This window comes from Camelus dromedarius, chromosome 21, assembly GCF_036321535.1.
Source record: "Camelus dromedarius isolate mCamDro1 chromosome 21, mCamDro1.pat, whole genome shotgun sequence".
In the NCBI taxonomy this organism is placed as follows: domain Eukaryota; kingdom Metazoa; phylum Chordata; class Mammalia; order Artiodactyla; family Camelidae; genus Camelus; species Camelus dromedarius.
In genome coordinates, this window is record NC_087456.1 from 33,789,337 (window position 1) to 33,804,971 (window position 15,635).

Here is a 15,635-nt window from a genome sequence, read left to right on the forward strand (position 1 = left end):
CCCTGAGGACGTGTTTCATTGTCTTTTGCTTGAAGTGCTGCTGTTGAGAAATCCGCAGTAATCATTTGCATGGGACCCCCCCTCTGGTCTCCTCTCCCATCTGTTTACAGACGTCCTTTCCCTCGTGTTCTGGAATGCCATGACGCCGTGCCTTCGTGTGAGCCGGCTCTCCTCACTGCAGCGGGCACGTGGTGACTCTTCCCATCGGGGACACACTTCTGCTCTAGGATTATTCTTAAATTATTAAACTGGTATTTCTTCAACTTGCTCTATTTCCTCTTTATGGAAGTCTTAAAATTCAGATCTCAGACTCCGAGACCTCCTGACCTAGTTCTCCAATTTTATCTGATCTTCGTTATTTTCCACGTTTGAATTTCTGCCCTAGTTTCTCAATGATTTCCTCAACTTTATGGCACAAACTTTTTCACTTCTGCTAACATATTTTCAATTCCCAAGATTTCTTTCTTTCTGAATGTTCCTTTAAAAATTTAGCTTCTTCCTTTTAAAAAAATTTTATTTATTTTATTTTGGGGGAGGGTAGTTAAGTTTACTTATTTACTTATGTTTAGAGGAGGCACTGGAGATTGAACCCAGGACCTTGTGTGTGCTAAGCATGCACTTTACCACTTGAACTACACCCTCCCCTCATAAAAATTTAGCTTCTTGTTTTCCTTTCATCTTTACAGTATCTTATCTTTCTATTATTTTGAATTATAGCTTTTCAATATATAATGTTACTAATGCATATTTGACACATCATATAATTCACCCACTTCAAGTGTAAAATTCATGAATATTTTAGTAAATTTACCAACTTGTACAACTATCACCGTACATCAATTTTAAAATATTTCCATCGGCCCAGTAAGTCCCATCATGTTTGCTGATTCTTCATCTCCATGCCCTCCACTGCTCCCAGTCTTAGGCAATCACTAGTTTGCTTTCTGTCTGTATACATTCACCTTTTTTTGGACATTTCACATACTTGGAATCAAAAATTACATAATCGCTTGTGTCTGTCTCCCCCTATTTGATATAATGCTTTTGAGGTTCACCCAAGTCACAGCACACAGAAGTACCCTGTTTCTTTTCGTTGCTGAATAGTACTCCATTGTACGGATGCACCACATTTTGGTCTGTTCACTAGTCAATGGGCATTTAGATTGTTTCTAAGTTTTGGCTATTATGAATAACGCTGCTAAGAACATTCACGTCCAAGATTTTGTAAGGATATAGTTTCATTTCTCTTGGGTAAATACTTAGGAGTAGAAGTTTTAACTGTACTTTATGTTTTATATTGTCTTTCCTTCAATGATTTGACTTTCCTAAAAGTTTTCTTTTTCTTTCTGTTTGTTTATTTTGGTATCTTTATTTCATTCTATATCCTGAAATAGGGAATTTTTACTTGTCTTTTCTATGTAAGAGTAGAGGGCTAAAAAAACTGTTTAAAGCTCTGAGTGAGAGATTTTTACTGAGTTTCACGGTCACCTGACTAGATTATTAAAGTGGAGAATCTCCCGTGTCAGCGCCATTAGGCCTTTCACTCGGCTCGGTCAGGCACCCCCGGGAAGACTCTTCAGTCCGCTGATGGAGGGTGAAGCGTGCAGGACGCACCTTTGCACTTGGCGCTCTGCATTCAGGGTGGTACTACCGCCCTCACATGTGCCGAGTGCCTCCCAGGCCACAGGCCATCTGTGCACCCTCTCTGTAGAATCAACTCTCAAACCAGCAGCGTGGGGGTGAGGGCCAGGGCACAGCGGTGTGAACCGTCCAGGACAATGGGGACCTGTGAGTCAGCTAAGAAAGAATATGCCACGTGCTTCGATTCTAATCATCAAATGAAGCTTCCACCTCCTGAATTCTGGTGTCTTTAATGAAAGCAAGAGAAAAATTAGCATTTTGGACAATGATAAATTATTTGAATTCTAACACCTGAGTTTTCTTAAACCATTTGATACTGCAAGAGATGGTGGAATATATGAGCCAATCTTTCCTTTCGTGAGATCCATTAAGCTCTTATTCTGTTTTCACATGATCAGGAAAAAGAGAATATTTTCCTCTTTGCACACAACTCAATGCCTTTGCTGAGTTAATATTTAATTGATGTTCCCCTTTTTTTGAAAACACAGAATATTGACTTAAGGAACATTCACCTTATTGTACTTTTGCATCTTGCCAAACTAAAATTAAAAGAAGATAATGATCATCATGTTATCTAAAATCTCTTAAATAAGGAAGCACACAATATACTCATTCTACTAATTGTGATCAGGAAAAACAAATCTTTCTCTAAATGAACTTAAAGCCTTCTGTGTATCAAACTACAATTATTATATAACTCAACAGTTCTACTTTAGCCTTACTTGACAGGAAAATAAAAGCAGAATTTCAGCTCAATTGTAGCAGTCTGTTCACTGTAAATGTAAAGTAACATTCATCTCTCTGCCCTTCAATATATTTTGCTGTAACAGTGTGTGAAGGGCCTATTTTTATCTTTAATTATCTAAGTTGCCTCTTTGTTTCTACAATAGGCAGAATATAAAATTTAAATAAAAATATATGTACCAAAAGGTGAACTGAATTCAGCACAGGAAGATGGCTGGTATTATCTTCCTTTAACCCAGTATCCTTTTATCTTCCCAAGGATGTGTGTTTTTAATATGAGCCACAGGGTTGGGGATTTATAAACATTTTGCTAATATGTCATGAGAAGGACTGACCGAAATGTCATGTGCAAGGCCCCCTGATATCGGTTAAATACTGACTTATCCCTTCCCTAGCTACCCTGTAAACAGCAGGCAACAGGATCTCTTGTTAACACAAAATGATTGACATGATGTGGACTTGACCAAGGGAAGAATTTGCTATGTTCAGATTCACAAAGCCCCGCGTATAAGAACAGGATAATATTCTGCTCGATGGAAACCTTCCTTGGACTTATCAAGTTCAAATAAGAAAAGGTTAATTGCTTAGGTGTGAAAGCATTTTTTTCCCTCTTAACCTCTAATCTAATAAGAATTTTTGGATGCAGTGTTCTTAAAACGTTCAGCATATCTGGCCAAGCTATCTTACGTATGTAACTGACTGGTATGTTTCTCCCGTCAGTCACTCCTGATTTTCTCTGACGCGGCCTTGCTCTTTGTGGCGCGAACAACAGGGACCACAGCCAACGACAGACTCAGATGCAGCAGCAGGGCCGGCAGTGACGCTCCTTTCTGCACGTCGGCAGCAGCAGCGAAACCAGCACCTCAGAAAAACGGAGCCACTATCTGCTGGCATCAACATCGCTTGTTCAAATGTCAAACTGTAAATTGTGACAAAAAAACAAAATCTACTCCATCACCCTTATGCTTCCTACAAAGCTCTTCTTTTCTGTACATGGATGCGTTGGATTTAATCACCAGCTGGTGTAACAATTACAGGACCACGAACACGCGTGTGACGGATCTGAGCCTCACAGTTGAGATAATTTTGCATCAGATCAAAGAAAGAAATGGCTAACCAAAATTTTCAATCACATTGAGGTATCTGAAGAAGAAAAATATTTTAATGAATATAAACCATAATTTAGAATCACATAGTATGGCCAAATTAAAATGTGGGCATGTTTTCAGTCGTAAGCAGCCATCAGAAATTCTGCTTCATTTTAAGAGGCTCTAGTTTGCTTTTATAATCACTGTGCTTTCCTCTGGGAAGGTCTGCACTGTCACTGGAGGGGTTTTGGGGGCTTTTTTTGTTTTTTTGGGTTTTTTGTTTTTTGTTTTGGCGTCAGGGTAGTCTTCAACCTAGAGCTCAAAAAAATGTGAGTTTCCTGCTTACGAACTTATCTTTGTTTTCCTTCTTTCCAAATGCTAATATACGAAGTTGAAGATTATCTGAGAAAACTAGACTGCTTGCCCAGAGAAGCGTGCCTGTGCGTCAGAGGTCACTCAGAATTAACTTACTCCCCGACAACCTACAAAACACATTCAGAGCCCAAAGCCCACGAACTCTAGAACAGGCTTTTAGCCAACAGCAGTTTATGAAGTTCTGACCTCGTTTACTGAAACAGTCGACAAGTATTTTGCTTCTGAGACTTGCGTTACCTTGTGTTCAGACGGCACTCCTTTCCGCTTCCTCTGACGTATTTCAGAAAGAAGTTTCTAGATTTAGGAATGGCTGTGTTCAATCAGACTAAACATGAAAACAGGGATATTTTGGTATTTCCAAACCTCAGACGTAGCAAGTTTTTGAGATTCAGTCCTGTAGATCCCGATGGGAACGTCTCCGGTGGAAGAACACAGCTTCTGGTAGAGTCTGGCGTAGGTTCTGATCCACAAGTCGTCCTCCGTGATCTTCATCTGCAACACAATCCACACACATTGCCACCTATCAATAAACACCCAACGGCTATTTTTCACTTCTCACAGGTAGCACTTACTGATATTCTCAGATCTCAAAGCGGCACATCATCAGTGCTTTATCCCTGGATTAAAATTATTTATTGTGTAATATTTAAGTCTTATCCCTGGGGTTCGCCCAAACTTGAGAAACCAACTGCTCCACCTGTGGCAACGTGACATTGTGTTAGTTCAGCTGACCTCGTTTTGTGCAATATCACTCGTAACTGACTGGGAGTTGTCAGACAACCTGGGAAGACTTTGTTTCAGTAATAGAGGCTGCTCCTGGAATTTAGTGGACAGGGTCTGCAGATGCTACAAACCTTAAAGTGCGAAGGACACTCCAGCACAGAAAAGAACTGCCCATCCAAAGTTCTAACAGCACCCTTCCTGAGAAAGGTGTGTGGTAGGAACACAGGGCTCCCAGACGGGAGGCACAAGTACCTGCCCTTCTTTGCTAATCACAAATTTGCATTGTCGGCAAGTCGCTTCATTAAATGCACTTGGACATACTACACTCATTTATCAAGTAAAGGAATTAAACTGCATGATCACTGTGTTCCTTGACAGTGTGACATCCTAGGTCAGTAACCATTAATCTCAAATGCCAGCTAGGAAAAAAAAAAGTTCCGAATTTTGTACAGAAAGCTATTTTTCTGGATTATAAATTTAAATAATATGTTTTTCCTGAAACTTTTTTTTTAAGAAACTAAAAAACTGGGATGCTATTCTTTGAGCAGATATTAGAAAAAAATTAGTAAATGACATAGAAGAGTTAGCCAAAGTCCATTACAGGTGGATTTCAGAGCTTCCTCCTGGAATGATCCTTAACTCCGCAGAGAACTAACTTACGGAACAGAGAAACCCCGATCCTGGTGTAGTGTCCAATCCCAACAGGAGTCTGGTGATGGAGATCATATAATCCTTCACAAAGGACTGCAATATAAACAAAATACATATTTACTAGGTGTACGAAATATGTAGAACAGCTTAGAGTATGAACATCTTATCACTGCTTAAAGGTTATTTCTGATAACACATCACTAAGCCTCCATAAACAAGGAAAGAAAAATCTATCTTGTCAGTGTTCTAAATACACACGTACAGTTAAGCTGTCCACAAAACAGTAGGAAATGATTATTTTCTAGAATATCCTGAGATGCTTAAATTTTATGAATGCTGTTAAATAGGTTGAGAACACTTCACTTTTAATAACAAAAAACTATGAGCTGAAATAAAAGAAAAAATCTTAAAAAATACTTCAAAGAACTAAAATGTGCAAGGAAATATTTCAACTAGCTTTTGTTTTTTGTTATGATTAAGCTTTATGCTAGTAGAATAAATTTCTAATATTTAAATAAATCTAAACAATTGGTAGGTTAGCATTAAGTATCATGATGAGACTACTTTATTTGCTAACATATATATTCTGACATGTTAGGACACTATTCAATAGTGAGATTATTGGCTGAAGGGTGATTCCAATTTCTTCAGTTTATTTGCAGCTCTGCATGAAAAGAAAAACTCAACCCATGCAAGCAAACTTCACCATGACATGTAATAGTTACTTCAGAAACTGTATGAAATGACTGCTTTGAGTTGGGGCGTCAGGTGTTAACAAGAGAAATATGTAAATAATCATCCAGTTATTCTGCACAGCAAAGACTTTTAAAAAGTTGTAACACCTTTAAAATAAATCCTCTAGACTACTTTGCTCATTACTAATTTATTTCACCAAGAGCTAGTTTCAGAAAACTAAACCTTCCATCTAAGAAAGAACACAAGGAAACACATCCATTTCCTTTTTTCAGGTCAAGTAAATGGCACTTTGGTTTCCAAGGTATATTAGTCTCCTAGCAGTTAGGACATGAACATAGTGGGGCCACCAAGAGGAGTCGTGACAGGCACCCACCGTTAGCATCATTCAATTTCATTTCTCACTCAGTGTTTGCTAAAGAAAACTTTTTAACAAATTCTCGAGCACTTAAAACTATTATTTTCCAAAATGAAAAACAGAAAGTAGTTCTGGAAGAGAAAGTAAACTGAAGATCTGGCCAATGACTATTTTAAATTATTTTAGAGCCAGATGTGGTAATACAACTAACGTTTACTGCATGCTTCACTAACACAGTCTTTGTCCAGAGATGATTTGTCGAGTAACTTTATCAAGGTGTGGACGAGAGTTAGGCATGAGCCAAAGACGTGGCTAGTCCCATTTAATACCACAAAATCCATGCACCGAATCTCACATAACTCGATCAAAGAAGATTGTTTTTCAGTTTCATGTAGTATCTATTTACCTTTATTTTAGATAATTTTTTTAATAATTGGTTTTCCAGATCTACAGAGATGAGAATTAATAAAAGTGATTAAAAATGTAAAAGTGACCTGGTTTTCCAGTGGGATATAACAAACAAACAAATAAACAAAAACCTTTCCAGTGAGTTAAAAAAAATACTGTCAGAAACTCAAGCATTACACAGACGCAGAGTCATTTACTGCCGGGAAAGGGTTGGGAGTAACCTGATGAGCTGTGCGTGGCCTGAAGGTGAGGGTTCACACTACACACCGGGTAGCTGATCTTTCTAAGCCCTGTGCCATCCATTTATCATGACTGATAACACCTCCCGTAGGACAGTTTTCCTTGAGGAAGCAAAGTAAGTGATGTCTATGGTAGAATTATACTAATTAAATCACCATACAATTGTAGTCATTGATAATGGTTCCTGAAATATAATGCAAACATTTATCCTGAAGACGATGCACTTTAATCATTAACCAAAACAATCAGATTGTATTCAGTATATTTTAAGAATACAAGAAACAATTAAATTGTATTCAGTATATTTTAAGAATACAAGAAAAAATTAAATTGTATTCAGTATATTTTAAGAATACAAGAAACAATTAAATTGTATTCAGTATATTTTAAGAATACAAGAAACAATTAAATTGTATTCAGTATATTTTAAGAATACAAGAAACAATTAAATTGTATTCAGTATATTTTAAGAATACAAGAAACAATTAAATTGTATTCAGTATATTTTAAGAATACAAGAATGTATATTATGTAATTTTAGGAACTAAAATATTTTAAATTTCTTAACTTTTTTAATCCATAAATGAGTACCTATCTGAAAAAGGTACCATTAAAATACCCCATTTGATGTCAGGAGAAGGTAAATGGGCAGTTACTACTTTGAAAATTATTGTTCTAGTTCCTTCTTCCTGCAGCAGCTTCAGAAAACATGCCATTTCCTGTATCTCTACGTATAACAAAAAATGCGAAGCAAAATGAAGGGAAAGAAAGCAGCACTGCTTTCCAAGCCTGCAGAATGTTTTCCTTCTAGTTAGTTTATATGTACGGCTTTCTCGTGGGATCTTATTTGAACACAAGATACTGTGGCTAAAATATCTGAAAACCACTGGTGCATCTTAACATCAAGCATTTGACCGCCATTGACATAAATCCCCTCAGATTCAACACTGCTCTTCAAACAATTCCTCCCGTCCAACCGGCTCTTGAAGAGCTCAGAAGGATGTGTGCCTGCTAGTGGGGTTTGGGGTGGAAGCCTGACTTCCGGGGGCGCCCGGATAACGTGCCTGGCAACTCCATGGAGAACAGGAGTGTGTGTCCTTCTTCGCTGTGTTGCTCCTGTACTCTCCTGGCATTAGCAGATGGTCTGTTGACACTGCCAGGGGCACACTCACGGGCACAACTAGCCCAAAGGCCAGCAGAAAAGCTCCCACTATCTTCGTATTAGTTTATTCAGTCAAGCAAGGTAGAAAAGCCACCATGAAATACATGATCATAAAACACAACAAAATGCTTGAATGCTCAGTTTGAGATTAAGGTTCTCAAATAACTTAAAGTCCTATGAATATCTGTTTTTCTCTTAATGGATATATTTAGAAATTATCTGATTACTTGAAGCAAAGGATTTAAAATATTACTGCTGTTCAATTTCTGGCAGAGTTAAAAATATTAAAATATATTGGTATAAAATAAAATCTCCACAAATGTCTTAGCTCTGATAAAATGACAATGTAAAACTTTGGCATTCAGGAACAAACTGAATGGTTCTTAGTTGTTGTAAAATCTTTCTTACATTTTTCTAAAGTAGGCAATAATTAGCAAATTTTTAAAATGTACCTTTGCTCATCAGTTTATTGACATCAATTTGGTATCTTATTTTTAAAAAATGTGTTTAGAAAGCAGGCTGTCTTTTTTTAAAGCTAGTGATTTTTTCTTAGCTTTCTTTTTCAGTGTAGTAACACACTTAAGAGTAATATGCAAAATATATTAAATTGTTGCAATACACATTGTATGTCTCTGGTGTCAAAGAATGCCTAAAAATTATTAGATTATTCTGAAAAACAGTTTTTTTTCTTACAGTATGTTTCATAGGCACATTTATGTCACTAAATACATGAAAAAAATACTGGATTGCTTCCAGAGCCAGTTTTAGGTGAACAGCTCCATGACCACCACTGGATGTATTAGTGTTTGACAAAACCTAAACAAAATGGAAACACTTTGGAGAGAGACACGGAACACTGCGTACCTGGTAAAGGAGCGTGTCCAGCATGCTGATGCTGAAAACCCTCCCGGCAGCAAAAGGCAGTCGAAACATGAAGGCTAAATTCGAACCTCGCTCTCGTTCTTTCTGTTCAGAAATTCGAAATAGAAAAATGTGTGAGCATTCTCTATTTTCTGACTTTCTGCTGAGTTACATTTTCCTAACATATGTGATGACTGACATTTTTATTATACGGTTCTTAGCTACGAACATGCCACTGCTTCACTTTTAATGGCATTTTGAATGTCCCTTTACTTTCCACAACCAAGTTTTCTTCATCAATTAAAACACCCAGTAGTTAAGGACGATGCATCGTTTCGTACATTAAACACTTATTAGCTCTTCATACATATTTCTGAAAAGGGCTGGAAGTGACATTAATACAAGGAGCAAACACAATAAAATCATTCCATCAAATATAAAAAAAACCTAAAGCCACATCCTGTGCCATAACACTTAGAAGATCTACTTTTTTTTAAAAAAACTATTTTTATTTTTTTGGAGGGGTGTAATTAGGTTTATTTATCTTAATGGAGGTGCTGGGAGTTGAACCTAGGACCTCGTGCATGCTAAGCGCACAACCTACCACTGAACTGTATCCTTCCTCCAAGATCTGCTCATTCTCTTCTGTAAGAATAAAAATATAGGCAGGTAGGAGCCAGCACCCCCAGCGGTTTCTAGCTTTCTGTCATTTCAGCTTTAATTTGTCTATCCACCTTTTAAATTGTGCCAGCCACACCAATCTGCTGCCAAGCCTCTGTAAATGACCAAAACAAAAACAAAAACGAATCGTGCGTGTGTGCGTGCATGCGTGTGTGTGCGCGTATACTAGAAACACAAACAAGGTTGCAGTCGAGCGTTGCCACTTCCGGTTGTAGGACCTTGTACCAGTCACTTAAACCCCCTGTCCCTCCATTTCATCACCTGTGAAAGAGATTCATGTTGGTGATGACATCCCGTTGTCATGATAACAAATAAACAAGAGCAAGCACCTAAAAGCATTACATACAGTAGGCACTTAGTAAGTATCACCTTCTATTATTATTAATGCTTGGAACACGTCAAATTCTGCAACACCTCGAGGACTTCATACTGCTTGCTTTCTTCCTCTAATGCGACTTCTAAATTTTTACGGGGCTGGTCTGGTGTTACCGTTACAGCTCGGATATTACTTCCCCAAAGAGGCCTCCTCTATCACCTGATTTAAAAGAGGCCTTCCCCACTTACTTGTCAGTAGAACCCTGTTAATGACTTTCACAGCATTCTGAAATAATTCCTTATTTTTTAATCGGTTAACTGTTTGTCTGAGGCAGACCAGTGAGTTCCAGGAGGACAGAGCTCATGCTTCTACTTTCTGTTTCAGAAACAATGCCTAACACGAGGCCAGGCACACAGTCAATGCAATTTTATTGAACAAATGAATGAATTCTGCCTACATCTAAAGCAAACGTGTTGCATAAACTTTGTAACAGTCATAGGAAGAGGCAAGAAACGAACAATCCGAGGTTCACTCAACACCCCTCTCTTCTCACTTCGGTTCTTCATGGAGGTTTGAACACGGAAAAAACAGCAATCTTTGCGTTACACAACGTTCTCTGACTTTAGTATTTCTTTTGACTGTTGTGTTTTACAAAATACAATATTTCTGCGACTGCCTGAAGGACCAGCATATACTATAATGTCTTTTGTTTTCAGACATATCATATTTCCTTCCTTAGGAGAATTCTGGATTCAACTGAAGTTTCAATGATGATTTTGTGTTTTCCTAACAATCACTTATCTAAAAATATCTCAAAGAAATCTGAGCCAACCGAATCATGACTGAAAGATCCCAGACGGTTTAATAGCCTTGCTCTTACCTATCTCTTCCATTTGGTTTGCTATCATGAACATATGCTTTTGTTGGAAGAAGAAATTTGTTCCTGGCACAAATTTTGTTTCCTTAAACTGTGTCCATCCAGTACCATATGGAATGAGATGAAAAAATTATTGGACTTAGCGGAACAGCGTGGGAGGTGGAAAAAAATCAAGAATTTTATTGGCATAAGTTAATGGTTTCCAGTTCCTATATTCTCAACTACAATTCTTTGACATGTCTTCATTCTTCTGCCTGGACCTAAGCACAATGTAATCCCCAGGTCTAGCGGCTTTTCTCAGCATTCATCCTACTTGACCTTTTTTTTATAGTATTTGACCCTTTTTCCCCCTCTTTTCCTCCTTCTTTGTCCCCATCCTGTCCCTACCTTAGTTCACCAACAGCCCTCAAATCTTATTCCCAAATTCCCAGGTCCTGGGCAAACAAACTCTGCCTTTCCTCTCACCACAAAGCTGCTCACCCAGGGAGTGGCCTTTTGAATTCAAAGCAGAAAATCCTCACATTCAAATACAAGTCTTCAACGGATTGCTGAAGTCTGGGGCATCCTGTTTGTCCACCTTTCTTCTTATCTGCCTTCTTCCTCTACCTGCTTATCTACCTTTTCTGAGGAAAGAGACTCATCTCTATGGAAGCACAGCTCTGCACACACAGCTTCTCCGAGATGGGCTGTCTCTTCCAGAACAGGTTTCCCACCAGAGCCTCTTACTGAGATGCGTGCTTGGGAACCAGGGAAAGAGAGGATCTGGGGTTATTGGTGGCTTTAAAGCAATCTCTCTTTCTCTCTCTCTTTCATTTCTCCTCCTTTGGTACTGCACACAGAAGAGAGGGGCCATTCCAGTAATAAAGAGCATTTATCTCTGCATGTCCACTGTTCTTCTTGCCCACGGAAAGAGTAGGTTCCTACCACCGCCGTGCATACACACACGTGCACACATGCGCGCACGCTCACACACACACAGAGTCAATTCCAGTCCATGTGGCAGCTCAGAGGGGGTCCATTTGATGGAACACTCAGGGATTCCTTCTTGTTTATGAGGACTCAAGGCTGACAACTTAGGCCCATATCCTAAAAAACCCTTGAGTCAACCCAAGGCAGGTTCACGCTGAGGGAGTCTGGGGTGTGCAGGACCCTCTTCCTTATCGTGGAGGGGAAGGCAGAGTATTCCAGGCAAAGTTACTACCCTGCCACACTGAGATACAGGGGTGAGGTGACTGGGTGGGTTACCACCCAAATCAGGCCATCTCGACAGGGGCTCTCGGTGATTGCACTGAGACACTGGCCCTGCACCAGCACGACCTGGGGAAACCAGGACCCTGACCATGCCACTTAGAAATACACAACACACACAACGTGGCTTCCTGCCCCCGTTCTCCCCGAGGCTCCTGAGAATTGACAAGTTTTGAAGGTTGGAAGCTTCTGCAAAACATGTGGGTTCAGAAAGAAAGAATGAAAGGATTTTGGAGGAAAAAAAGATTTTCAAGAAGAAAGGCCCTTGTACCTCAGTATTTCATGTGCGTGCACCTGAGGATAAATGCCTGCCAGCCATACGTGAGCACGCCTGTCGTCACTCGCCTCACCAACCTGTCTTCTTAAATCTTCTAAGCCCTTGTCTCTCTGATGTTCTTTAGAACAAAGTCATTTTTCTTATGTCTGGCCCTTCCTGCTCTGTCCACAGCCAGGCTTTTCTCTCCTTAAAAATTCAGTGCTGACTTGATGGAGACAAACACAGCGGCTGTACACTTGTCTTCTGATTGTAGAAATCTGTCTGCCTTTTGACATCACTCTATCTTGACTTACAGTCCAGTCTATTCTTTGGACTCTTTTCCTTTTCTCTGATTTATCTTCTTCCAAACTCTCCCCCATGAACCTCAGGATTAATTCCTTCACTAAACCCATTTCCCTTGTAGCTGTCTTCTTTTGAGAACTTATCTTTTCCTAAGGTTTTATATTTATACCTTTATGTGCACGACAACTTTTACGTACATATACATATATCTACTCCTATCCCTTTTCTAAGCTTTGTTGATACACCACTGCTCATTTATCACATACTTCAACATTAACAGACTTAAATAGACATCAATGTGTTCCCTACAGAATAAAGTCAACTCTTTCCCAGAATTCTCTTTTTGTATTTAACCAACATATCTCTTCATCCTGACAGTCCTAGACCAGGTCTTTATTATCTTATGACTGGTTTATTGAAATAACCTGCTCTTCCTCTTTTTCCCATAATGTGTCCCCATCTAGATAAATATATCAATGTCACAATGATATGATGAAAGTACAAGACTGACTACGTCACACCCCTGTCCCCACTTAAACACTTGCCGAAGCCCCCGACTCACTACACAAGACGCTCCGAGACGCCGTATCCGGGTGCTCCACACTCTGGCTCCCAAACTGTTTTGCAGGATGACTTCTTGGTAATTTGCAGCACGAACTACTGATGAGTTAGGCTGACTGTCCAGTGCAATCCTGAAAATGCCTCCGTCGGATTCAGACCCTGCCTCCCTATGGAGAATGATCTCATCTCACAGAACTCACTGTTCCCACAGCAGCTCTGCAAGCCGTCCTCATCCCCTAGCACGTATGCTCCACTCTGCACCCTGCGAAAACCCGTTTGTACCCAGTGACGCTGCCCCACTGCTCCTGTGAATAATTCAGCATGCGTGATTTACTGTCTTTTTTTCATTAACGTTTCTTACAGTGCAGAAAAAAAAACCACTACAGATTTTATGACACTATTTTCAAGTCCTACAAGGTTTTTTTCAATATGTGTATTTTCTTTTGAAGTACAGTTGATTTAGAATATATTGTTCATTTCAGGTGTACAGCAAAGTGATTCAGTCATACAGATGTTCTTTTTCAGATTCTTTCCCATGATAGGTTGTTATAAGATATGAATATGGTTCCCTGTGCTGGTCCTTGATGTTTGTCTATTTTATATACAGTAGTGTGTATCCGTGAATCCCTACTAGTTACACAGTAAGGCCTACAAGTTTTAAAGTTATAGGAAAAAATAACAGCTCAAGAAAGTAACTCCAACTGGATTAGAACAAGTTCCACAATTACTTTCCTTCTGTACTTCTAGACAAGGAAGAAGTTGTATTAAATTTTCAAACTGCATTTTACCAGTGCTATTTTTTACCTATGAAAAAACTTAAACACGATTAATCGTCTTGACCATCCATTCCAGTTTGATTTTGGGGACTCTAACCTTGATCTACCTCCCTCTATCGCAAAAGACCAACATGTAGGCTAGAAGTTACACACTGACAGTGAATGGTCCAAATCTGAACTACAGAGAAGCTCCTTTCAGCCTGCAAACATTTACTAAAGTCTAACAAGTCTTCAACGTTTAACATAAAGGTCTAAATTTCTGATTTCTTTAAATTTGGAAAATCTGGTATCATGGCAACAACCGCCCAGAATTGAAAGCATTTGCTCTGTTTTAGACTCATTGTTTCTTAGAAATGAGTCACTAGACCAAAGGGTTTCACCTGTTGGCACTGACAGGCGCTCAAGTTTCCCCTTTAGAAGATAAGGTGCTTAGATGTCAGGCAAAGGGCCCGCCAGGTCCGACCTCATCTAAACAGTAACGAAGGTGAACAGTGATAACATCAGAAATACCACAGTAAACTAAAAATATGTTTAAAATGTGTGTTGAAGAAAACAAAAGAGAAGAATTCAAATTGACTACAGAATACTCTCATGGCTTAGTAAAAATTCTAAGCAGTGTACTAAATGCAAGCACTTATCAGTTAGTGGTTATGTTCTAGTTTTGCAAAGATTCGTAGCTTTCCTGAGGAGAGAGGCGAAGCCACACATTCACGAGGCCACGGACTGTGCGCTTGCACAGGGCTTCAAGTACCCGGGAGGCCCAAGGAAGAAGAGGACGGTGTCACGAACAAAATGACATCAGATCTGAACCTCAGAAGAGAAGTTAGCCAAGCAAATAGAAAACAGTCATGAATTTCATGTGCACAACCCTATTCCTTTTTCTCTTTATAGGATAAGAAATTTAAAATATTTGTACTTTTAAAAGCTAAAATTTGGAGAAAACCAACCACTGTTCTTTCTTGTGCTTTTATAAAACTGTAAAATAAACTACATGTATTTACTTAGAAAAACAAATGAAGGTAAGTTCTGTATCATTTAATGATGCTCAAAAACTCACAAAATACAATTACAATTTTTAAAATAACTGAAACAGGTTAAATCGACAATAATTCCCAGGATAGGGGGAAGACTGAAAAACAGCACGGCTTGTAGAATGCAGGTACCTCACCAAAAGGAGGTTTAAAATGTCTGCAGAAGCAGCTGGCAGTCGCACCTGGGAGAAGTTTCGGGTCAGAAAAAGTCAGGAAATAATCTTGACACCATAATTAAAGAAGAGCTCCCACTCCTTCTGACTAGAGTGTCAGTGTAGAAGTTAGGCTGGAGTGGTGCTCAAGAGAGTTTCCCTCGTTTTCATTGAGCATTAGAACCGTCACTCACGGGGTCAGCTCCAAGGAAGGGAGGCTGTGGATTTAAAGGTGATACTTAGACATCTGGGCATCTGAAAGGTAAACAAAGTGCATGAATTTCCTGTGAAAATGCCATGACATGGAGAGCTCTCGGCGAAGACTGCGTCATGCTTTTGAAAGATTAACAGGAATGCAGAAGAATGACTCACTGCTGAACCCAGACTATGTGTTTCGGTTTTATACTACCTCCAAAAGACTATTCCGTATGTTACACTTCCAAAAAAACCACTTAAATAAGTTTTAATCACATGAACACATGATGGATGT

At 39.1% G+C, this 15,635-nt stretch overlaps 1 protein-coding gene across 1 annotated transcript in view; it reads right to left on the reverse strand.

Annotated features, from left to right (window-relative positions):
- Positions 1-15,635, reverse strand: part of KCNT2 (potassium sodium-activated channel subfamily T member 2) — a 172,798-nt gene that overhangs the window by 32,803 nt on the left and 124,360 nt on the right. The window contains exons 16-18 of the mRNA XM_031438358.2: positions 8,948-9,049; positions 5,232-5,315; positions 4,212-4,340 (exon numbers count right to left, since the gene is read on the reverse strand). Coding sequence (XP_031294218.1) covers positions 4,212-4,340; positions 5,232-5,315; positions 8,948-9,049 — 315 coding nt within the window. The remainder of the gene's footprint in view (positions 1-4,211; positions 4,341-5,231; positions 5,316-8,947; positions 9,050-15,635) is intronic.